The following is a 26,782-nucleotide window of genomic DNA, read 5'->3' as shown; positions in this document are numbered from 1 at the left end:
CAACTATTTTGTGAAATACTGGCTATTTATATTACAGACGTTTATGAAAGGCCAGTGTTGATATGTCTCACCGAACTTCCTGTTTTAATAAGAAACACTTTAACACCGGAAAGAAGAACTGTGCTCATAACTAAAGGTCATGGGAGTGACTTATTGTATTATTGCTATTATAAATAAAATCTAAAAAACATTTTGCAGATAGGATTGTGCTTTTCCTGTTTATCTCGCTGTAGTGCAATTTACACAAAAAGTCATATGCATTGTATCTGTGTGTGTACTCGCATTGAACTGACCAATGTTCGCATTCAGTTAATCACCTGTAAATCAAATTTGTCATGAATATTTGACCAGAAAGTTAAACTTGACAGCTGTAATTAGGCCAAAGTTTACACTGCAAACATTAAGGCACAGATCTGATTTTCTGCGCTGATCTGATTTTTTGTTTGACTGTTCACTTTATGTGGCTAAAATCTGACAGGTGTGTAAACTAGGGATGCTTAACGATTAATCGTGATTAATCGTTAGCAGAATAAACGTTTTTGTTTACATCATATATGTGTGTGAACTGTGTATAATAACTTTGTATAAATAAATGTACACACATGCATGTATATGTTTTAGAAATGTTTACATGTGTATATACATTTGTATATTTATGTATAATTTATATTATATGTAAATATAAATACCTAATATATAAAAAAAATTCTTAAAATTATACATGAATGTGTTCATATATATATATATATATATATATATACATACACACACACACACACACACACACACACACACACACACACACACACACACACACACACACACACACACACACACACACACACACATATTTATTATACACAGTTTACACACATATGTGATGTAAACAAAAACTTTTATTCTGCTAACGACTAATCGCGATTAATTGTTTAGCATCCCTAGTGTGAACCCTTCGTGGTCCTGAACTGCATCGCATTTTTCTATTTATCAGGGTTTTTATTCGTGGTTGATTCAAAATCGATTCTCACAGGCCACGAATAAAAATTTTTTTTTTCAATTTTAATTTCGGCAATCATTGAACGTAAGATTAACGTTAATCTAATTACTAGTCTTTTCCACAAGATGTCACCCTTTTTTTGCCTTGAACGATGTTATTCATTCTGTCATTCATTCATTCCTTCAGTCTATATTATAATATATTATAATATTCGATATAATCTATATGCATTGAGTAAGATCGAATTATGTAAAAGTCGTATGAATTCCGATATGACCTGACTTTGCATTGCATAACATCTGACCTGGATCTGATTTCGAACCACATGTAGAAGTGACCACAATCAAAAAGATCAGATTCCTCGTGGTTTGTGCTGTTCACACGGTCATACAAAGAGACAGACATGGGTTACATATGAGCAGAAAATCAGACTTTGATGGCAGTGTGAACGTAGTTTTTGATATTTGATCGGTGGGGCATTGAGTTGTCTGCACAAATGTTATGGATTTGATTCTTGGGAAGAAAATATCTTGCAGTGTTATGGAAGTTTTTTCTGCTAATTTTAAATAAATGAATTAAATTATAACAATGACATTAAAATGATATTTCATTATACAAAACTTGCAAAATTGAAAATGACAATGCATTGTCCCTGTCAAAATTGAAATATAAAATTTCATGACAATGTGGTGGGAAGACAGCCAATATTAAAAGGTAAACATGAAAAAGATTTTTATTTATGCTCTCACAATAAAAGTGACACAAATCAAATTAAAATGAAATGTTCAGGTTTCATTTTGTTCTCTTTTATTTTATAGTTTTCATTTTCAAAGCTAACTTGTATGTAAATTCTATGTTAATTAGTGGGTGGAGTTTCCTGGCTCGCATAACTAATGTTGCCAACTTGCTAGATTTACAGACCCTTACTTTTTTAATACAAAAAATCCCCTAGCAATAAATCAAGCAACCGAAACTTTTCACACTTGTACATATTCTGTCATCTGTGGTGGCCCACACGTGTGAGGTCAGGCCTGTTTCACACATACGTTTGCAGAGGTGCATATTTTTGATGTGCATGTTAAGAGGTTGAAGCATTTATACTGCATACAAATGCGGTCTGTGCAGTCCGTTGAAGGAGTATTTGTAGTTAAACTATGGTAATAAAAATGCACGGCTTAAAGTTTCCCAGCACTTTGTCGGACCTTTGGTGTGCGGCGTTGGCTGCGAATTAAAAAAACAGTTGAGTTCATGCATTCGCCTACAAATAGTATAAGAGAAACTCATCTTTCACTCTCAGCAAAACTAACAAACTAGCCAGTCAGAAGTAGAATGGGGCGGGTCTTTAAAAAATGTCGTTGAGATCTAGCTGCAGATGCTGAGAGGTCACGTAGCAAGTGAACGTAGTCACTAGGATGATACGTTTATGTAGCCTAGGGAAGACGACCTAATTAATAAAGGGCTTAAATCAGTGTCGCTGGGCATGGATAGCAGGAATATAAACATGTTTTGACCAATGGTGAATCTTATTTATCAAGTTGTGTATGTGGCTTGTGTGCCTTATTATTTACTTTAGGGGATATAGTAAATGATGAAAAAAAAAAGTTTGTGCCATATTTTAGTGAGTAACCTTTCTTTATATTGCGGTTTCAAATAGCCCATCATAATCTGTAATTTGAGCCCGTCAGGTGCTACTGGCAATGGCAGATACATTACTAGTTTGTTTCAACAATGTTTTTAAAGGAAAACACCACCATTTTTTATATTTTACTATGTTCTTACCTCAACTTAGACGAATTTATACATACCTATCTTTTTTTCAATGCGTGCACTTCATCTTTGTACAGCACGTCGTGAATGTGTTAGCATTTAGCCTAGCCCCATTTATTCCTAAGGATCCAAACAGGAATGAATTTAAAAGCCACCAAACACTTCCATGTTTTCCCTATTTAAAGACTGTTACATGAGTAGTTACACAAGTAAGTATGGTGGCACAAAATAAAACTTTTGTTACAAAAACACTAAACAGTATGTTATTATGTTTTTTGTGGAAGGCGTCAATCAGTTTTAAATCTGACACACGGAAGCCGCAGATCAAAAGTGTAAAAACACAACCGGCACGTGGCAGATTCATAAAATGTATGCACTGTACACCGAGTATGTGTGAAACAGGCCTGAGGTGTGAATAATTTGCGCTTACTTGCGTAAAACGAAACGGTATGTTTACAGATGTGATGCTACTTCATCAAAGGTCATCCGCTAGATTTGTAGGTGCCGTTTTGTAAAAAAAAGTTAGTTAATCTAACAACAAAGTTGGCAAAAATGCCTCAGACACTAACTTAGTTAAGTGAGCAAGTACACTTCACCCACTAATTTACATATAGATAGGAAAACATAAAATGAAACCAGAAAATTAGATTTTTAATTTGCTTTTGTTTTTTTACTATTATTGTATGAGCGTTAATAAAAACTATTTTCGTTTTTTTTCTCTTTTCACGTTTGCCTTTTAAATTTTATATTTATCAATTTAATAAACTTGAAATCATCAATTGCATTTTCTTTTTCAATTTCACAGTGTATTGTCACTGTGAAAACGTTTTCAATTTTTGGAATTTCCCCGTTTTAATTTTTGAATTGATTTAAAATTGGCAGAAAAAAACTCAATAAAGTGTAAGGTCCTTTGGATAAAGGCATCCTCAAAATGGATAAATGTATGTGTATAGTAAGTCCATACGTTAAGATAATGTTCTGATCAAAGTGGTTTCACCGCAGGTCTCGAATTGGTTCGGCAACAAGAGAATTCGGTACAAGAAGAACATTGGTAAGTTCCAGGAGGAAGCAAACCTGTACGCCGTAAAAACAGCCGTGGACGCTGCCAATGTGTCAGCACAGGCCAGCCAGGCGAACTCTCCAGCAACACCCAACTCAGGTAAAGTGCACAGCAGCAGATAAAGAAACGACACAACACCAAGAGCACAGCACATACTAAAACCAACCCCCCCCCCCCCCCTTCTGTCTACATGCATTTTATTTGCCTTCCTACATTATGTGTTTTAGCCACTATCCGTTGTTGTTGTTGCTTTTGTCTGTCCATGATCTCGATCTTCATCAGGATCTGTCAGTCATGCAAAGAATGGTCGTTTGGTATGTAAACGACGTAGTTACAGGAAATTTTAAAGACCGTAAAGTCATAATGATTGTGTAACTAGGTAACAGCTGTTTTGTCAACACATGCAGGACTAGACCCGTCATAATGCTCGTGTTTCCGTAAGGGCTGGGTGTTGTGACTGCGTATATTGCAGCTATGCAGTATACACTACGATTGATAGATATTCTGTATGTTGCGCTATGTAAGAGCGCCGAAGAAACATGAAATTGCGTGAAAATACAGAGCAGGACGTGTCAACAACAAGCCAGGATGAAGAGGAATTTGTTATTATAGGGTGTAGGCAAGAACAATGCAGGTGTAGTTGTTTACAGTCGCTAAGCAACATTTTAACGTGACGCATTATAATAGGATATAATGTATATGTAGTCATAGGTGTGCGTATATTAGCGTGATTATAACGCCCTTAAATGTGTCTCATCCATTGCAGTCGGGCCGAGTCTTTTCACTGCTAAAATTACTTTCTTACTCTGTATTTTTGTCTTGTTTTCAGTACAAATGTCTAAAATAATTTAAATCAAGATGTATTTTCTTGATGAGCAAAATGATCTAAGAAAATAAGTCTAGTTTTTAAGAATAAAGTCTAGTTTTCAAAAATAGATTTTTAAGTGAATTTGTGCTTAAAACAAGCAAAAAAAATCTGCCAATGGGGTAAGCAAATTTGAAGGGTTTTTCTTGAATTAAGTGTTTAAGAAAAAAGTATAGGATTTTTTTCTTACCCCATTGTCAGATGTTTTTGCTTGTTTTAAGCACAAATTCACTTGAATGTCATGTTTTTTTAAAACTACATATATTGTCTTAGGTCATTTTGCTCATCAAGAAAATACATTTTTAGATATTTCTACTGAAAACAAGACAGAAATACTAAGAAAGAAAGTCATTTCCCAAAAATTACTTTCTTGGTTAGTATTTTTGTCTTGTTTTAAGCACAAATATCTAAAAATTCTCAAGTCAAGATGCATTTTCTTGATAGGCAAAATAACCAAAGAAAATAAGTTTAGTTTTAAGACAAAAAAGATAAAATTTAAGTGAATTTGTGGTTAAAAAAGGTGCCAATGGGGTAAGCAAAAAATCTTTAACTTTTTTCTTAAACACTTAATTCAAGAAAAATTTGCTTACCTCATCAGCTGATGTTTTTGCTTGTTTTAAGCACAAATTCATGGAAGTGTCATGTTTCTTTAAAAACAAGATTTATTTTCTTAGGTCATCAAGAAAATAAAATTTTAGATACTTCTACTGAAAACAAGACAAAAATACTAAGAAAGAAAGTCATTTGCAAAAAATGACTTTTTAGTTAGTATTTTTGTCTTGTTTTAAGCACAAATATCTAAAAATTCTCAAGTCAAGATGCATTTTCTTGATGAGCAAAATAACCTAAGAAAATAAGTCTAGTTTTAAGACAAATAATATAAAATTTAAGTGAATTTTTGGTTTAAAAAAAGCAAAAAAAAAATCACACTTAATTCAAGAAAAAATTGCTTACCCCATTGGCAGATTTCTTGCTTGTTTTGCCCACAAATTCACTTAAATTTGAAACATTTTGCCTAAAAACTAAAAATTTTCTACAGTCATTTTGCTCATCAAAAAATGATTTTTAAGAAAAAAAATTCTTAGTATTTTTGTTTTGTTTTCAGTAGAAATATCTAAAAATTCTTAAATCAAGATGCTTTTTCTTGATGAGCAAAACGACCCAAGAAAATAAGTCTAGTTTGTAGACCAAAAATATCAAATTTAATAGATTTTGTGCATAAAACAAGCAAAAAAAAATGCAAATGGTGTAAGCAAAAACTTTCTTGACATTTTGTTGAATTTAGTGTTTAAGAAAAAACTTTAAGATTTTTTTGCGTACCCCATTGGCAGATTTTTTTTGGGTTGTTTTATCCCAAAAGGCATCTTGACTTGAGAATTATTAGATATTTGTGCTTAAAACAAGACAAAAATACTAACTAAGACTTAAAGTCATTTTTTGCAAATGACTGACTTTCTTAGTATTTCTGTCTTTTTTTTTCAGTAGAAATATCTAAAAATTTATTTTCTTGATGAGCAAAATTACCTTAGAAAATAAATCTAGTTTGAAAAAAAAAACATGACATTTAAGTGAATTTGTGCTTAAAATAAGGAAAAACATCTGCCAATGGGTTAAGAAAAAAATCCTATTCTTTTTTCTTAAACACTTAATTCAAGAAAAACCCTTTAAATTTGCTTACCCCATTGGCAGATTTTTTGCTTGTTTAAAGCACAAATTCACTTAAAAATCTATTTTTGGTCTTAAAAACTAGACTTATTTTCTTAGGTCATTTTGCTCATCAAGAAAAACCGTCTTGATTAAAGAATTATTTAATATTTGTACTTAAAACAAGACAAAAATACTAATTAAAGGCGGAGTCCACGATGTTTGAAAAACGGTTTGGAAAAGGAGACGGGCCGACTACCAAAACACACTTATAGCCAATCAAATCAAATCAAATGCCGGGTTGCGTATGTGTGGGGCGGGTCTATCAACGGAATGTCCAGATTCTATTGGGGTAGGGGCGTGTTTGTTTAGGCGATTTCAAATATCAACACTGGCTTTCAAACATCGTGGACTCCGCCTTTAAGAGAGTAATTTTTTGCAGTGTGTTGTTTTAAAGAATCTGTTTCAGGTACATCTGATTATGCACGGCTACCATTTGTAAAAAAAAATAAAAATAAATGCACCTTTTACACCTTTTTGTTTTGTAGCTAATAAGTTTCAAAGAGAAGGAGAACATAATCATAGGAGATGAAGCACCTTTCATTTGTTCGGTATTTATTTCGCCGGATTATCCAAAAATAGGCCTTGCTACATGGTTGTTTAATATCTAAACAATTTTCCTGAAATAATTATGTAGTGTTGTATACATTACTGTGATGACAGTATAACTCATGCATTTAGGTCACACCACCCGCGCCCACCCCGAGCCACGTGAACATTTACTTTTTCTATTCTGTTCTTGCATGATTTTATCCCCTGTGTGATAACCCGCATCCTTTTGATAACTAACACAGCGTAACCTTTTCCCAAAAGAGCGAGCTTTATTCACCATCGGCTTTGACGCTTTGTTGTCTGTTCGTCACATTCACGAGTGCCAATGTAACACTCAACACCCCAAACACATGGTTAGTGTAGTAAAACCTCTATTTGCTAAGGAGGCAGAATTGAGAAGGTAGGTGACTGAACTTGGTATTGTCATTTTCAACCATGACCTCCTGCCATCTCCACGTATCCTGTTCGTCTTCCTGCGGACAGCTTAAGAACAATACGTGACGTCATTCAGAGGAAACCGTAGATTTACCACGTAACCAGTGTTGTTAGGTGCACCCTTGATTCTTGTTTCCTTTCTTCTTCTTCTCGGGTTTCTTTTTCTTTTTGTCTCCTCCATTCAACGGAAATAGCTGAGCAGATTAAACCACTGTCTTGGATTTCGGAATGTGGCTTGTCCTGATTTTCACGCCCCGCTCATAATATGCACTGCACTAGAGTTTTAACACGCACCAAACCTGACCCTGGCAAAGCTGATGGGCTGCGTATATTGCCTGCAGGGTCCTCGGGGTCGTACGCCCTGTCTCACGTAGGAGATGCCTACGTCGGCCTGCGCTCTCTCAACGGGGACGGCATCGGTGTCGCTCACGCTGTGCAACAGCAGCAGGTAGGGCAGGTAGCCCCTCCCCTTTGAGTAGTCCTCCCAATGCACCGAGATTCGCCTCCCCAACCCATGACCCGTCTTGACTTCTCCCCACCTCACCTTTGACCCGAGCTTTGAACCTGTAGTCTTATCAGCCATATTCACTGCAGGATTTCCATTTAATTTCTTCATGAGTCATCCGAGTCACATCCTTGGTCAGTCCTTTCGTCCTCTTCCTGTTAGTTTAACTCTTTTCTTTGGTATCCTTTTCCCTAAGACTCCAATGTTGTGGTGTAATAGAGAGGGTTTACTCTGTCAACCATTTCTGATTCACATCGAAATCTGACACAGATTGGTTGCTGTCATGTAAACGGTGTTAAAAAGTTAAGTGTGCTATAAATAGAGGTTAACTGGTTCCACTTAACAATGAAGTATTTGTTAACATTGGCTTACTGCATTAGTTAACACACACTAATAATGAACAAAACTTTTACAGCATTTAGTAATTAAGTAAATGTTCATTTAAACATTTGCTAATAAATTTTGAACAAGTTATCTGTTAACATAGGAATGCATAACAATTAATCGCGATTAATCTATAGCAGAAAAAAAGTTTTTGTTTACATAATATATGTGTGTGTGTGAACTGTGTTTAATAACTTTGTATAGATAAATGCACACACATGCATGTATATATATTTAAGAAATGTTTACATGTGTTTATACATTTGTATATTTATGTATAATTTATATTATATATAAATATAAATACTTTATATATAACAAATTTTTTTCTTAAAATAATACATGCATGTGTGCGCATAAATATATAATACACACATATATGATGTAAACAAAAAACTTTTATTTTACTATAAATTAATTGCAATTAATCGTTATGCATCCCTAGTTGCACATTATACCATGGTTCTGTTGAATGCTGTATTTTGATTGGTTGAGAAATGTTCCATTGGTGTTGATTATTTTTCTGTAAACCGAATAACCTAACTTGTAAAATATCTTAAAAATGCGATGTTTTTGGTAACCGTGGTATAAGCACTGAACTTGATTTGAAAATAATGCAAACCCATGGTATAACTCCACATTACCACCTTGGGTGTGCATTATTTTCTTATAATTCAACGGGCCGTCGTCAGTTATTCCTTACATAAACTAACATGAACAGAGAAATCTATGGGGCAGTTTCCCGTACAGGGTTTAGATTAATCCAGGATTAGGCATTCGTTATATTAGGACTTTTAAGTTGTTTTTACAAACAAACCTTACAAAAAACATTACTGGCGTGCATCTTGAGACAAAAACAACAACACTTGGATATGTTAAGATATGTCGGTGCAAGCCGATTTTGTTTAGGACAACTCAAAAAAGCGTTTTAGGCTTTGTCCACACGAAGCCGGTGCATTCCCTAACCAATCATTTTTTTTCTCGTTCTAAAAAAATAACACGTAAACACGGCGTCGTCTCAAGAAATATCTGCGCACAAACGAATATTTTTATATACAAACATAGAAGCAATAGATTTTGCTGTAATAAAGCTAGTAGGCTTAGTAGCTTCTGTAACACGAACACAATCATGTAGTCCGCCATTATTGTTGTTGCTGTTACGTGTGATGCTGCCGACACGTGATGTGATAACGTTTTCGCTTCACAAAATATACGGATAGGCTGTACACACGAAACCACAAGGATGTCGATTTCAGATTTATCCACTTTAGGACCAGGTTTCAAAAAATTGCGGTTCCAGTCTCCCAAAATGCCGGGTCCGTGTGGACGAAACACTAATACGATAAAAAATGCATACGTATACAGTGATTCGCGTCTCCGTGTGGTCAGCCCCTTAGTCTTGGTCTAGACTTGAGACCTGTCTGGAAAAACGCCCCCTTATTGCTTATAGACAATTCATATTAGTTAATGCATTTACTAATGTTAATAAACACAACCTTATTGTAAAGTGTTACCAGTTAACTCTTAAGGTTAAAGCTACACAAATCACATTCATTACGTGTCGAAACACATGTGAACACTACATTTGTTGTGTAAATGCTAATCGGTCCTTATACATCTTAGACGGCATAAACAGCCACCTACCTGTCAGTCAAAATTCACAGAGTTTTTTTTGATATATTTGATTGTTCATTTATTTACATAAGGCTTCTTAGAGGAAGTATCTGATATCTGATCTCATATCCAGTTTACCTTTTTAGTGGTCTGCTCTAAAACCATCACTTGTCACTCATCTACAGGGTTCAACAGTGCGAGCATTTCACTCGCATTTGCAAAGAAATGCATGCGAATTGAAAAATGTATTTAGGAGCTCATGTGTGAATACGTGCCGTGGTGAGACGAGCGGTTTCAGATGCAAAATGTCAACGATCACATACTGAAACACATGTTTTATAAAGGTGTTTAGACTGTTGATACAGTTTAAAATATGAATTATTACAGTTATTAAAAGAATACAAAAAGAAAATTAAATAGATTCAATTTTTGTTTGTAACTGTCTCTTTGTAATTATTTATTAAGATTTTTATGAATCACGGCAGAAAGACTTCATCATTCGAGTGATATGGGTTACAGATATCTATTATTACATGGGTTTATTGTGCTAAAATAATGACAGTATTACAGCAACACCTTTAATTCAATTCAAATGGATTTCTATAGAGCTTTGCACAATTTTGCATCATTGCCAAGCCGCTTTATAGTAAACACGTATCGTCATATCCTTAGTCTGTGTTTTATAGTGATCCGAAAGAGATGCATTGTTCAACTTCACCTTGTGACCGTCTAGACAGTGATCTGTGTATCAGTTTACATGCAACAGATACTCATGAAAGCACAACATAGACCGGTTTTGACTAATTTTCATTAAAGGTCATGTTCTTTTGATCCCAGTGTGTAATGTTGCTATACTAGCAACAAATAATAGCTGTAAAATGACAAAGCTCAAAGTTCACTGTCAGGCGATATATTTTCTTTAACATAATTCACGTTTCAAAACCTACAGCGAATGGCCGGTTTGGACTACAGTCCTCTACTTCCCGCTTTAATGACGTCAGTAGAACAGTTTTTTGACTAAACTCCGCCCACAGGAATACGTCAGTCGCCAGCTAAGCGTACGGCAAGCTAAGCTGCTGTCGAATCACAACACACTAGGAAGACATCAGACCGTAAAGATAAGTAAATTGTGTGAAAAATACCGCGTTGTAAGAGATGTTCAAACTGAAAACAACTTGCTTAAACATTTCTTAAAATAAGTGCCTTTTTTGCCTTAAAATGCACACAAGTAATGTTTTTAGTAAGGCATGTTTGTTATATTTCCTAATTAAACTAAGGTCTAGTCCTGGCTTAAGCTAATCCCTGTCCGGGAAACTTCCCCAAGTCTTAATTAAATGTAAATATTGATCAAAAACGCGTCAAAATTCTGAATCTGTTTATTAAGCCTTGCCATGTAAATTTGGGTTTATGGATGCACCGAAAGGAAAAAATCTTGGCTTTTTTTGGCAGAATTTTCCTAATTATTTTGCACATTTTTTCACCATTTGCATAATAACATTTTCAGAATGTCCTATTTACTATTTTTATAAAAAACAAAATTACAATTATTTTTTTTTACATCCAAACATACATTATAGGCCCTATAATTTTTACACCTGGTCACTTGATGTGTTTCTCTCAACCGATATCTATCTGACTAGTTAAACTGTTCAGTTTACATTCGGCCACATAAACGCATTTTGGCAAAAACGTGCCTTAAAAAACTTGCAACAGAATTGTTGCGACGCTTTATGCAACAAGCACTTACGCTGGACAGCGGACGTCCGTCGGCTTACTCAATCCAACACAAGCTGCAGTGGTGAGGAAAGTGATACAGCGCAATGATTGACAAGACCGGAAATGATTGACAAGAGGAAAAATTGCTTAACAAAACGCTGCAGTCTAACACAATTTTTTTTTCGAATAAATGTTTACTTCTTTACTTTTTAAATTAACGTTTTTATTTTTTTGTTACACGATACCGCCACTCTTCATTGATCCTCTTCTCATCTTTGACATGAAATAAAGCGCTATTTGATTGCATCATTATAAACCTCATTATACGATAAAATGTATACTTGTTTGGAATTTTTTTTTGCTTTTTTCGTATCCAGTGCATCCCCAGGGTAAACACAGCCTTAGATGGATTTAGTGTTAAACATTGTAGAGAAAAATGTGTCTGGTCCTGCCCCTAGGATCTGTGGCGGTTAACCCATAGATGAACTCCTTGATAAAAGAACTAAATCATTTTATTCTTGTGTTTTTTACAACCTAAATATAGAGCGTGTCATTAAATGTACGTATTCAAAGACTTGTCAAGAAACCACGATTGAGGTTATGCTGCTAAATTATGGGTTTATGTGTGCCATAGGTGGATATCCTGCACCGTGCTACACACCTGATGGCAGGCTATGAAGATCTGTCAGGAAGTCCCCTTTACACCCCACACCGTCTAGACGTAAGTACTAAAAGTTAAAAATGATGAGATTTTTTTTATTCAAACCGGAAACTCTTGCAGGCAGCAGGTTTTGCCCTTACGAGTGGTCTCTGCACCTACACAAAAGCGAGGTTTGGTTTCCAGCGATCATGCATGCATGAAGCTTTGAAGTTTTAGTTCTGTCGCATTTGAGTGGGAATCTTAACAAGATTGCACTTAATTTATTGTTAACGTGTATGAGTCACTCTGTGAATACCCAGCTAAAGTACTTTTCGTGATTTCCTGTTTTCTAAATAAAATCATTCTACGTACTGTACAGGGTTCCCATGGGTCCTTGAAAGTTTCTGAATTTGGGGGGATTCAAGGCCATGGGAAGTTTTTGAAAAGATACATACATAGATACAGGTCATTGAAAGAATGTAGTGTAGGATAATATCATAACAATTCTAGACTTTTTAAGCGTTCGCTTTAAATGTTTATATCTTCTGTATGCAAATGTTGATTCATACCAAAATGCTTTTTTGCATAGTTATGTTTGACACATGAAAACGTCTCGGATTACCTATTTAACTCTTGTTTCCCGAGAAGGGAACGAGACGCTGCTTCTCCCATGCCATACTTCTTGCGTCCCTGTAACGCCGTCTTTGGCAATATTTCAGATAGCGATATACTTCCTGTCTCCCGCATCACCCTGTCTTTGTCGTTAAGCTTCACTATTGGTTGAATTTGATATACACATTCAGACGCACTTACCCCTGGAGGCGTCCCCAAAGTGTCACAGCAGTGACGCAGCACGAGTTCCCTCAAAAGGGAACTGTAACAATGTATCTTAAAGGTAACACGATGTAACCTTGCTCTCATTTAAAATGTGTCCCCACATTTAGTCCTTGAATTGGAGGGTATTAGACCTGAAAAGTCCTTGAAAGGTCCTTGAATTTGAAGTTAACTCTTCCACCGCCATTGACAAGTTAACTCGTCAATTAAGAGAAAACGCATCCCTGCCAACGATGAGTATTTCCGGCTTTCCGCAACTCATAAAACCCAGTAGTATCACCCTAGGGCAAGCAGCTGCATGTCCGTGTATGTTTTAAAGATCGCTCTGAATGGGATCTCTAACAAAAGTCCTTCACAAAAATGGAATTATCTCAGCTTTTTGCTCAAAATTTGGTGTTTTTGTTTTGGTTGAAAGCTGAGTGTCTGTTCTTTCATTTAATATATTGTATGTTTATATATTTAAAGAAGAACATTTTCTGAAAGGCATTCATTTTTTGTGAAAATCATGAAAAATGCTAGCAGCAAAAGGGTTAAAAAGCCTTTATTCATATTCCCAAGTTTCTCATACTGTCACTTTTTTACTCTCTCCACAGGCTAACAACAGCTGGCAAGACAACACCAACCCGTCCTCCATCACTTCTCCACCAGGACCACCTGGCAGCATCCATTCAGACACCTCCAGCTAATACAGCTCTCACGCTACTCCGCACACATTTACTGACAGACAGAGCATCCCATTATCCAGACTCCGCCCCCTTTCCTGCGCCCTTCAAACTGGCAGATGTCAAAGGTCTTCCATAGTCCTCCGTTCCGATTTCTCCACGGTGCTCCTCCAAGGTTCTCGCACCGAACCGGACTGTTTGGATGGATGCACGCACGCATACACGCGTTCCTCTCGGGCAGAACCTTTCGTAAGGGACGTGGAATGTAAGACACGTCCTCGTCTGCAGGGTGGACCGTAACTTTCCTGTTCTGACCTGTCCTGAAGATTCCACACCTTCTCCCTCTTTGCTTGTACCAAAGTGCTGTCAACGGTTGTCACACCTTCCTCTCGACGATGAACAACCTCAGACAACTGCCGTGCAGATCTATTCTTTAGTTTGCATTTTTAATATGCTTCATTCCCCGTTCAGTAAGGAAAGTGATGCGTTAATGACTCCGTCGTGCTTCTGCAAGCATTCGCTCTCTCACGGAGGAAGCTGTCCGTCATTGTGTTAAGCACAAATCCTATCAGTAACACTTTCACCTGACGGTTGAATCTGTGAAAAGGTACGCCGCGGACGTTTAACCGTTCCATTAGCCGAGTTTGGTGCGAAAAAAGCGGATGAATGGAAATATAAGACATGTTGACCTTTTTTGTTAGTTTAGGTATTTGTATTTTGTTTTGCGAAGAATGCACCAGCCAAAAGACTTAAGAGACGCATTAGGAAATGGGTCGGACAGATAGGTGGAGTATTAGTTCGGATGGGGGTTATTAGAAATATTTTTAAAGGGAAAGAAAATATTCCACTGTCTTCCATGCATGTAGGGGTGTTGACATGTTTTAGCCTTTCCATTTTGTTTTTTTCTTTTTTAAATACAAAAAATACTATTAAAGAGAGAGGGTGTAAGTAACAGACCAAATAAATAAACAAACAAACAACTATGTGTATAAAAATATACCCACAATGCATACTGCCCGATCCAGCGCTGAGGCCTGGCGTTTCTCTACGATTTTTTTTTAGTGTCGTTTTTAGGTAACACTCGACACATTGTCCACATCGCCCGAGAATTTTTTTGAGGAGGCAATACGAGCAACCCAGACTAACGCGTATTATCGCGATGTTACACAGAAAAGTTTTTGTTTTTATTTTTTGTCGTATGGCCTCATGTTACTATGTTGTTGTGTGTGTATGGGTGTCTGTTTTTAACGGGGTCGGGTTGTCTCGTAACACACTTTTGCTGTGCTTTTAAACTGATTGTATTGTACGTGCAATTGAAAGCACCTGTTCCTTGGTAAAAGCATGCTGTCCTTTTCGTTGCCTACAATTTCACAAAAAACAAAGGAACTCTTAGTTTTTGCGTAATCGGTAGCCGAGCGACAAGGGCTTTTCTCCTTTCAAATTGAACCAAAAATGAGCACTGGACGTGTTGGGATTTGAAACAGACGGACTGACGCTAATACTGAGGAACATTTGAATAAATTTCTATTTAGTTTTGAGTCAAACAAGTTATTTGTATTCGGGACTTGTTTTTATGTGTTTTATTTCCCGCCACGATTATTTTTCCCAATTTTACCGTTAGTCGTAAAAGCGGAAGGACGTTTTGATATATGAATGGAAATTCTATATATTAAACAAAGGACTAAATTGAAACGTAAATTGGGGTTTTGTTTATATGTACACAGAAAAACAAACTCTGAGGAGCTTTTCAAGGCATCGCCATCATCGTGTCCTCTATAGATTACTGTTAGTTATAAACATTTCTCCAACTAATGCTATTACTACACCAAAATGTCTTTGTTTTGTTTTTCTATCAGTCATCTATGGATGTCACTGTACAGATTGTGGAATGTTTCAGTGTATTTTCTCTTTGTTTTTCTTTATATATATTGTTTTGTTTTTTTTATCGCTGGGGTGTTGGATTTACTCACGAGCAAGAGTAATATTATTTGTTAGTCTTTGTAATAATATTCATTTTAGCCTTTCAGTTACATTTTATTTCCGAGTCTCAGATTGTTATTCGTTTATTTCGCGTGTGTGTGTTTTTTGTCCGAACTGGTAACGTTTGTTTACGGTGCTGTGAAAATTCACACTACTACTCCTACTACTACAATTTGATGATTATAAACTGATGGGTGCAGTAAAGATATCAAACACTACATATCAGATTATAGTAATGGTCCGATTTGTGCGTTTGGCTATTTAAAGTTCCTCAAGTTATTAGGTGGATTCCACAGCACTAACTCAAATGATATCAGTGATTTATTTTTATCGATTTTTATCATTATTTTACTAGAATTGTAGTACACGCTTCCTTCTGTATTTACCATTCTCTCCCTATTCTCTACCTCTCCTCTCTCCATTTCATTTGTATATAAACCCCACCATTTTCAGACTTGGTAGTCTGTATAAACTCCTTTTATACCTCAACTTTAGAACTGTTCTAGTGAGAGAGAAAAAAAGAAATATGAGAAAATTGTAGTGTTCCTTATTAGAAAAACAAAAACTAATAAAATAATCTAGTGTGCTTTTGAGCCTGTCGTTTTTTCTTTCTTTCCTCGCGTTCATTAAGCGGCTGTTTGCATGTTACTAAGTATAAAATGATCTTATTACAGCCGTTACGAATGAGTCTGCCTTTGAGTGTTCGCTAAACTAGCCAATTGTCGCGCCCCTGCCTGAATATTTATGCAGCATAAGGATTATAATATGAGCATCATAATATATCAGACCTTTTTCTTCTCGTCTTAAATTGACTGTGTGCTTTGTAACCATTTGGGCCGTTAAAATGAAAAAAGTCCACAGTCGGCAAGAAGTAAAATTAGGAACACGGCGCTGAACTACATACAAGTAATATTGGGTTGGCCTTTTCTATTTAAAAAAAAAAAAATTCAGCTAGTTTTCTTATTTAGTGTGTTCCTGTAGTATAGTTTACTTGGTAGAGCATTGTGTTAGCAACGCAAAGGTCATGGGATCAATCCCAGGATCACACAACCTAAATGTATAGATTGAATGAATGCATTGCAAGTTGTTTGGGATAAAAGCATCTACAAAAGGTATTCAATGTACGTCTATGGTGTTACTCTCTCCTGACTTTATGGAAAAAAATTGCTTTATAGCAAATTTCTCAACATGGGGTGCAATTTAAAGGGATAGTTCACCCAAAATGAAAATTCTGTCTATTTACCAAGTGATTTGTTTATTCGAGGTCATTCGATGCGAACTTCATCACAACATGTATGTAGCCTATCATGTGTGTGGTTCCTTATTTCAAAATATGTGTTCTGCGCATCCAGAGATCATGTGTGCATCATGTGTCTTGGCAAAATAAGTGCCTGCTGCAGACGCATCTAAAGGGTTTATGATAAAACAGACGCTTGCGTTTGCCAGAGACTCGCGTAGATCAGAGTTTACTGTTAAGGAAGTGTCTTGCATGTATTTTGTGAACGTGAGCGTCTCTTTTATCGCTTTTGTGCACTTAATTTGACAAAACGCGTGATGCACGGTTCACATGACGCAACAAACACATATTTTGAAAACGCAAGCAACACACTGAACACATATTTTGAATTTGCGCCCCTCGGATGAGCAGTCACGACCTGCCACTGCAATTTACTCACCCTCGAATTGTAACAAACCTGTACAAATATGTTTAACGTAGATATTTGTAATCAAGCAGAAAACGGGAGCATCATTGACTATCATATTAGGAAAGAAAAATACTATGGAAGTTAATGGTGCCCCAAAATGATTTGGTTAGAAATATTGCTTAAAATCTCTTCAGCAAAGCAAAGATATTTTTACAGGTTTGTAACAAATTCAGGATGAGTGAATGATGACAGAATTATAATTTTTGGGTGAACTATCACGTTAAATTAACAATCATGGTCACTGCAAAACAATAGATGGCTAACTTATATTTTAAAACTTCTACTCATATAGGCATAGTATTAAGGTTTCAACGTTTTTCATCAATAATGTTTTTGACCTTGACCAAGTAAAATGCACAAAGTTCAGGGTTAGCATAAATGATATTGTTTAAAAACTATTTTTAAGGGATAGTTCACATAAAAATTTAAAAAGTTATAAATTACTTTGTTCTGTCGAACACAGGAATATATTTTAAAGAATGTTTATACCCAAACAGATCAGGGGCACCATTCACTTCCATAGTATTATTTCTTTCTTTTGGAAGTCAATGGTGCCCCAGACCTTCTTTGTTAAAAACATTCTTGAAATATCTTCCTCTGTGTTCAGCTGAACAAACTAGTGTACACAGGTGTGTTACAACTTGATGGTGAGTGAATGATGACAGAATTATAATTTTTGGATGAACTATCACTTTAAATTAACATTCATGGGCACTGCACAGACACGAGATGGGTTACTTACTTATATGTTAAAACTTCTACTCATATTAGCATAGTAATAATGTTGTAATGTTTTTATCACTAATGTTTTTGACCTTGACCACGTAAAATGCACAAAGTTCAGGGTTAGCATAAATGATATTGTTTAAAAACAATTTTAAAGGGATAGTTCACATAAAAATTTTAAAAGTTATAAATTACTTTGTTCTGTCGAACACAGGAATATATTTTAAAGAATGTTTATAACCAAACAGATCAGGGGCACAATTCACTTCCATCGTATTATTTTTTTCCTACTATGGCAGTGAATGGTGCCCCAGAGAAACTTTGTTTAAAACATTCCTCAAATACCTTCTTCTGTGTTCAGCTGAACAAAGTAATGTACACAGGTGTGTTACGACTTAAGGGTGAGTAGATAGTGACAGAATTATAATTTTTGGGTGAACTATCACTTTAAATTAAAATTCATGGCCACTGCACAATCAATAGATTGCTAACTTAAAAATATTTTAAAACTTCTACTCATATTAGCATAGTTATTAGGTTGTAATGGCTTTCATCACTAATTTTTGACCTTGACCAAGTAAAATGCACAAAGTTCAGGGTTAGCATAAATTATATTGTTTAAAAAGTATTTTAAAGCGATAGTTCACACAAAAAATAAAAAAAAATTACATTTCTTTGATCTGTCGAACACAGGAATATATTTTAAAGAATGTTTATAACCAAACAGATCAGGGGCACCATTCACTTCCATAGTATTATTTTTTCCTACTTTGGAAGTCAATGGTGCCCCAGACCTTCTTTGTTAAAAACATTCTTGAAATATCTTCCTCTGTGTTTAGCTAAACAAAGTAATGTACACAGGTGTTTTACAACTTGATGGTGAGTGAATGATGACAGAATTATAATTTTTGGGTGAACTATCACTTTAAATTAACATTCATGGTCACTGCACAATCAATAGATGGCTAACTTAAAAATATTTTAAAACTTCTACTCATATTAGCATAGTAATAAGGTTGTAATGTCTTTCATCACTAATGTTTTTAACTTTGACAAATTAAAATGCACAAAAGATCGGTTCAAGGTCGGTGTAACCCATATTGTTTAACAACTATTTTAAAGGGATAGTTTACGCCAAAAATTTTAATTGTATAAATTAATTTGTTCTGCCGCATATATACACAGGAATGTATTTTAAAGAATGTTTATAACCAAACAGATCAGGGACACCATTCACTTCGTATTATTTTTTTCTACTATGGAAGTCAATGGTGCCCCAGACCATCTTTGTTAAAAACATTCTTTAAATATCTTCCTCTGTGTTCAGCTGAACATTCAAGGCCACTGCACAACCAATAGATGGCTAACTTAAAAATTATTTAAAACTTCTACTCATATTAGCATAGTAATAAGGCTGTAATGTTTGATACCTTGCACACAGGATTGGTTCAGGGTTAGCATAAACTATACTGTTCAAAAACTATTTTAAAAGGGATAGTTCACACAAAAATGTAAAATTTTATAAATTCTACCGAACACAGAGGAATATGTTTTAAAGAATGTTTATAACCAAACAGATCAGGGGCACCATAGTATTATTTTTTCTTCTATGGAAGTCAATGGTGCCCCAGACCTTCTTTGTTAAAAACATTCTTTAAATATCTTCCTCTGTGTTCAGCTGAACATTCAAGGCCACTGCACAACCAATAGATGGCTAACTTAAAAATTATTTAAAACTTCTACTCATATTAGCATAGTAATAAGGCTGTAATGTTTGATACCTTGCACACAGGATTGGTTCAGGGTTAGCATAAACTATATTGTTCAAAAACTATTTTAAAAGGGATAGTTCACACAAAAATGTAAAATTTTATAAATTCTACCGAACACAGAGGAATATGTTTTAAAGAATGTTTATAACCAAACAGATCAGGGGCACCATAGTATTATTTTTTCTTCTATGGAAGTCAATGGTGCCCCAGACCTTCTTTGTTAAAAACATTCTTCAAATAAGTAATTTATACGGGTGATCTGTTACAACTTAAGGATGAGTAAATGATGAGTAAACTATCCCTTTAAGTTTGCACTTTATTCTCTCTCTCTCTTACTCCCAACTAAATAAATTGGTTCAACATGGTCAGTTTTTGTTCCTAAAGCTTGTGGTTTGGAAAAACAAAGACTTCCTGTATGCCCTGAAATAGCCGTGCCCAGTAACAAACAGACACAAAAGACCTCTTAATGGGTCTATTGTCAAAGAAAAACATGCAACAAACAAGCTATCAAAAATGAAGTATTTACTCTTTGTACACGCTGTGATCATTTAACCGATCAGATACAAAGTAAAGTATTTACACAGAAATGCTCTCCCTATTGAGAAAATAGGGTTTGTGAAGTAACAAGTTCTGAACACGGAGAGTTATTGCCGTTTTTCTCCGGGGGTGCCCCTGTTTTTACAGACTCAAAGCGGATGCTTGAAGGCCTCTCACGCTGGGGCATTCCTCTCCAAGGGAAGCACAGAATGCGTTTGTAGGTGGTCCTCATGTCCGTGTCCCGAAACGAATAGATGATGGGGTTCACCAAAGAGTTGCACTCCGCCAAAACCAGGCAGTACTTTTCATATTTAAGTACCTCGCATTTACTACAATTCAGACCATCCAGTAACAAAATCACCAAACCTGGCGTCCAACAGATCACAAAGGCCCCTAAAGAGAAGCAAAAAAATGGTTCATGAGAGCCGTTCAGTGTAAGACTTGTTTGCATTGCACAAACCACAGTGGCATGCAAAGCGTTCTTATCATCATCATTTTCTAACAAAGTACAGTAAGGTGTTAAAAATAGGCTTAACTTTAAAATCTACTTTACAAGTCATGTTTTGTAAAACATAGTATTGTGCAGAACAACAACATGTGACCCTGTCTGTGACATTTAAGCTAGTCAATCTGATTTTGAGATTTTGATTTCAATTATGCATTTTAATCTTACTTAGTCAATATTAAAGTTATCAACGTTTCACACAATGATCTTTATGTTATGTAGATTGATTTTATGTAGAAAACAAGAAACCATTATAAAAAGACTTTAATGGAGTTTTCACAGACTTGGTGTAATTCTACACCTTTACACAATATGGAGTACAGTATAACAAACAACTACGCACACTAAATGTAAAGATGCATAGTTCAAGCGTGACTATAGCTGCGTCCAGTCGGTGTAAATAACACGTATAATTTACATAGTTTTGCTTTTACACAAACACTGACAGTAGCACTTAAGGTTTTACAGTTTTGTTGCAAGTGATGTTTGCTTTGTGTTTCATGATTTAAAGATAACGCAAAGCTATATACTCAAACCTAAAACCTCAGGGTAAATAAATAACTGCTTCTGACTTGAGGCACAAGACATAAGATAAGGTGTTAGATCAAGCATGCCTCAAACTGGTTTGGTGAGCTTAACTGTACTTAAAAATGACTCTATTGTTGTTTTAAACCAGTGTGAGTTTATTCTGTTGAATGCAAAAGAAAACATTTTGGAAAAGCCTTGCTTAAAGGGATAGTTCACCCAAAAATGAAAAGAATGTCACTCTCATGTCGTTCCAAACCTTCGTTCATCTTTGGTTTAATCACAGTTTAAGATGTTATAGATTTAGCCCGAGAGCTTGTTGACCCTTCATTGAAAATCTATGTACGGTATACTGTCCATGTCCAGAAAAGTAATAAAACAACATCAAAGTAGTCCATGTGACATCAGGGGGTCAGTTAGAATTTGTTGAAGCATCGAAAATACATTTTGGTACAAAAATTACGACTTTATTCAGCATTGTCTTCTTTTCCGCACCTTTTGTAAAGCGCATGCGCGAGACTAAAGTCACGTGACACGGAAGACGTGTTATCCTCAGACACTTTTTTTCCAGACTTACAGCGTGTGTCAAAGCCTGGGCGCACAAAAACAAAAAAAACAGCTGGGGCGCACCAGATAACACGTCATGCACTGCAGTCACGTGACTTTAGAGAAGACAATGCTGAATAAAGTCCTAATTTTTTTGCTTCAACACATTCTTACTGATCATTGATGTTACATGGATTATTTTGATGAGGTTTTTATTACCTTTCTGGACATGGACAGTATACCATACATAGATTTTCAATGAAGGGTCAACAAGCTCTCGGACTAAATCTAAAACATCTTAAACTGTGTTCCGAAGAAGAACGGAGGTCTTATGCTGCGTTTACACCAGCTGCAGTAGAGGCGGCAAGCATGGGTGATTTACATGTTAAATCAATGCAAAGACGCGATTACATGCGGATTATTATCCTGCATCGCAGTGGGGATGGTGCGGAACGCGGGGAAGGGGTGCCACCACGGGAAAACGCGCAAGTTGAAAAATCTGAGCTTCTGCGGATTTCCCCGCTGCGCTAACCAATCATGACCTTGCTGTAGTAGTGACGTGATTACAGGACGCGAATTTCCGCGTGAATTTCTCGAATGCCTACAGTTTCACGCGTGAATGAACCAAGTGAACTCAAATGTTCAAGCGTCCAATTACGCGCGAATAGCTCGTTTTTGCCGTCACTACTGTGGCTGGTGTAAACGCAACATTACGAGTTTGGAATGACATTAATGACATTATTTTCAATTTTGGGTGAACTATCTCTTTAAAGCTCATTGGCCCAGGGACGTCAGCTGATAACTTCTTAATTCTAAAACTCCACTACCTATAGTACCTTACTTGTCATTGACATTTATATTTTGAATAGATTTCTTTACACTTTTGTATTGCTGCTGAATTATTTGCACTGTGAGGCATTTATAACTAGCCTTTTCCAGGAATGAACAGTTCACTTTCATTGATTCTCCTTATAAACATCTTCATTTTAATGCATTTATTGTTATTTCAGTTGCATCTATTTCATCCGCGATCAAATACTCGAACTTGAATCTCAAAAAGCCACTGCTGATGTTTGTGGTCGACTAGACTGCAAGATTGATGAAGTGGTCGACTTTAATGCTCTTTTTTCACTCCTACGTTCACTGTAGTCGCCTACTCTCGTCTAAATTTTAGACATCTCAAACAAGCCTTTTATTTGATGTGATGATGTCAGTTTAACTGAAACAGTGGAAATGAGAAGACCCTCCCCCTTTTTATAAATAACCAATAGTGTTTAATTTATGACACAATTCAGCAATGACGTACTGTAACAAAACGACGGCGGGACGGTTTAGCATCCAAAGAGCATTTGATTGGACAATACATTTGATTAGAATTGAATTCTAGATTTTTTTTAGCGCAAGTGCCAAACTGTAGGTTTTGGATGCTTACATCTTCTGTATGAGAATTTTGTCAGTGTTTTAGATCATACCAGTATACATTTATTCTTTAAGTCTAACACATTTATACTTAAGAGAAAAAAAAAGTTTCATTTTAATTTAAGTGCACAGTAAAAATAAGAACAGAGCAGCAAACAAAACAGGACGTCTCCATAACACGTCAAGGTCTTACCCAAAATCATGGACATGGTCTTCATAAGGCTGATAACAGTCTGATTGTGCACAGGCTGATCGGTATGAGGTGACATCATTTGGCTCTTGCGACGCACGTAGATGAAGATGCGAGTGTACACGGCCACCATGATGAAGAAGGCCACCAGGTTGAGCACGGCCCAGGACACCAGGAAGCTGCGAGAGTACAGGGGCGCAACCGTGCAGCAGGTGCTCAGATCGCAAACGCAGTTCCAGCCCATAGTGGGCACCAGGCCTATGATGATGGCCATCAACCAGATGATCACGATCAGCATCACCACACGCCACTTGGTCATGGTGCTGTGGAGCTGCATGGTAAAGATGGTCTGATGGCGCTCCACGGCCACGGCCAGGAGGTTGACCACCGAGGCGGTCAGGCTCATGTTAATCAAAGCTCCACGGATAAACCACTCGTTCACCGTCAGATTGATGGTCCATGGACCGGTGTGGAACACCAGGTAGAGATAAGAGATGCCTGCAAAGAGGTCAGCGGCCGCCATGTTTCCCAGTAAGTAATAGATGGGATAGTGGAAATGCCGGTTGATGATTATGGCGGTTATAACCAACATGTTAGCCAGAACAATTAAGATACAAATCGGGACGCCGAGTCCGACCACCACGAAGTCTTGTGGACGCCAGTTTGTGGTAATGGGCTTCCCAATTTTATTGTAAAAGAAGGAGACCGGCTGATTGTACGCCTCGCAGGAATTATTATATAACATTATAGGAGGGTTTGTGTAGATCAGATGAAATGTTTAAGTTAGTTGTTGCCAGTTAGGCCAGTTTTTCCTGATGTTGTTATTCTGATGCGAGCAGCCTCCATTTGAAATGGAGCTTGTACATATCAAACAATGTAGAAATGTAATGCTCTCAAGGCGTGTCTCTTTTGGCTCTCCAGTCTTAAAACAAGAAGAAATAAGATAAGTGAAGAAGTTAATCTTTAACAAGGGTGTAAATGATGGGAACAAGATATGGTACTAGAAAAAACATGTCCTCCCTAAACCTCCATCATAAGTAGATTATAGAAATCGTAAAAGGTAGTTAACATAAAAATTAAGTAGTGATAAAAAAATCACTATTTATAGCCGTCTCGCAAATAGAGAAACGTGCTCTCAGCAGACAGGGAAATGAAACTGTTGCATGTAGTGAATGAAGTCCAAATTCAACAATCCGGATCACTTTATTCTCTAGACCAAAGTTTGACTCGAATGATTGTCAGAAAAGCGACATTATTAACTTTCTTCTGAAACAACACTTAAGTAAGAACGTCAAAATCTAAAACACTCACCGATGCGTGGCGTTGAAAGCAAGCAAAGAAAACAAACTCGGAGTTGAGTAGCCTATGTGGGGTTGTTTTGGCACGCAGTAGTTTGCCGGAAATGCTCATCTGGCGGAGTTTACGGATCGATTCTTGACTTGAAGTGCGAGAGTTCGAGAGTTCTGCGATCGCTGATCCCGCCTCCCTGAAGCTGACTGGCTGAAATCAGAGGATGAGGGGCCAATCGTCGCGCGGCAGAGGTGTGCTGATATCACGTTTGAATGATGGTAAAAGGTTTAGATGTTTTGATTTCTCATAATCTGTGATTTAGATTGTAAAACGAAAGTAAATAATAACGAAAGTGTCTCAACAGTGTCACGAACATTTAACCATAGTTTTGCTACAGTTTAAAACATTTAGTTTTAAACATTTCTGCGAAAACAACAACAAACAAACAATAGAAACCATAACAGAAATTCTTTTGTATTTAATAATGGGAATTTGGTTGGTTTTTTTTCTGGTCTCTATGTATTAAAACCATATAACAATACACCTAAAACATGGTTATGACAAAAAAAAACATGTTTTGTGCCAAAAATATATTTTAAATATATGCTTAATACATTTTGTAGAAAGTAAATCTTTATTAAATATATTTTTGAATTTGAAAATATATTTTGTTTAAACCTTCATATATTGACATATATTTCAAAATGTATTTCGGGGGCAACAAATACATTTCAAATTTTAAAACCCATACAAAAAAAAACATTCCTGGCCAAAATATATGTTTGTATAACAAAAAGTTTGTATAAAATGTATAAAGTATTAGTATAAAATGCATAAATATGTATAAAATATACAATTTTAAGTATATTTTTGCAGTTGAAAATATATTTAATTTTAAAGTGCACCTATTTCATTCCTAATAAACAACGTTATTTTGTGTATTTGCTATAAACAATGTGTTCGCGTGGTTTATGTTTAAAAATCAAATTATTTTCCACATACCGTACATTTTCGTAGCTCCAGATTTTACCTCTCTTCCTGAAATGCACAGATTTGAAAATCTCTGTGTCCCTGATTGGCAGTGGCGTCCCCAAGGGGTCCCCCCATAAAAGTCACTGTCCCCCCAGTGGCCCCCCCAAACAGAATGAGATTTAATTTTTTTATGAGATGAGATTTTTATATTTAATTAATAGTAGTAATATGTATTCATTCAAATGTACATTAAAAGCACTATGTAAAAAAATAAAATACATTTGTATAATGTGTTGAATAGAATACGATCTTAACCCCTCCCCTCTTCTTTACCCGCGAAGCCGCGATATTGCGCAGCCGCACGACCATCCATGTGACGTCCATGTTTACAGGTTTGTAACATAGAAAGTTTTTCTTTCAATGTAACGTGAATATACATGCTTTAAAATATATCTATTTTTAAAAAATATTTCAAAATATTCAAAAAATTGCCAAAAATAAATTTTGTTAACATGTTATAAAATACATTTCAGTACATATATCTTTTGTATATTTTGAAAAACATCTAAAATTATATATTTGAAAATATATTTTTTGCCATATGGGATCTATAATTATAATATATATTATAATAAATATCGGAAATATCCGTGTAACCATATTGAACTAACTGTTTTATAAACTGTTACCGTAGCACTGTATGTACTAAAGTATATACTTATTAATCTTCAAAAACATTGTAGTATGGCATTTTATTAAACACTAAATAATATTGTGTATATAGTATTACATTATTGAAGAAGCTCTGTTTAAGGATTTTTTCTTTCTTTTACCTTAAATATATTTATTTTTTTACAATTTTATTTTCTTGTTGGCTGG

General features: G+C 35.8%; 2 protein-coding genes across 4 annotated transcripts in view; one reads left to right on the top strand and one right to left on the bottom strand.

Annotated features, from left to right (window-relative positions):
• The window catches only part of pbx4 (pre-B-cell leukemia transcription factor 4), a 52,486-nt gene extending 36,178 nt beyond the window's left edge, over nucleotides 1-16,308 (top strand). For 2 of the 3 annotated variants that reach the window (XM_065246575.2, XM_065246599.2), the window contains 3 exons: nucleotides 3,767-3,923; nucleotides 12,234-12,320; nucleotides 13,667-16,308. In XM_065246575.2, the coding sequence (XP_065102647.1) occupies nucleotides 3,767-3,923; nucleotides 12,234-12,277 (201 nt within the window). In that variant the 3' untranslated portion in view covers nucleotides 12,278-12,320; nucleotides 13,667-16,308. The remainder of the gene's footprint in view (nucleotides 1-3,766; nucleotides 3,924-12,233; nucleotides 12,321-13,666) is intronic. The other variant, XM_065246676.2, reaches the window with a different exon arrangement.
• A 4,112-nt stretch (nucleotides 16,309-20,420) lies between these two features.
• On the bottom strand, nucleotides 20,421-25,125 carry lpar2a (lysophosphatidic acid receptor 2a). Its single transcript, XM_065246801.2, has 3 exons — nucleotides 24,953-25,125; nucleotides 23,645-24,563; nucleotides 20,421-20,849 (listed from the first exon to the last, which is right to left on the bottom strand). Exons 2-3 carry the CDS (start codon nucleotides 24,384-24,386, stop codon nucleotides 20,515-20,517), a joined length of 1,077 nt encoding a protein of 358 aa, XP_065102873.2. The 5' UTR covers nucleotides 24,387-24,563; nucleotides 24,953-25,125; the 3' UTR covers nucleotides 20,421-20,514.
• Between the last annotated feature and the right edge of the window lie 1,657 nt (nucleotides 25,126-26,782).

Source organism: Paramisgurnus dabryanus, chromosome 3 (genome assembly GCF_030506205.2).
Source record: "Paramisgurnus dabryanus chromosome 3, PD_genome_1.1, whole genome shotgun sequence".
Lineage (NCBI taxonomy): Eukaryota > Metazoa > Chordata > Actinopteri > Cypriniformes > Cobitidae > Paramisgurnus > Paramisgurnus dabryanus.
This window is presented reverse-complemented; position numbering and strand designations above follow the sequence as displayed.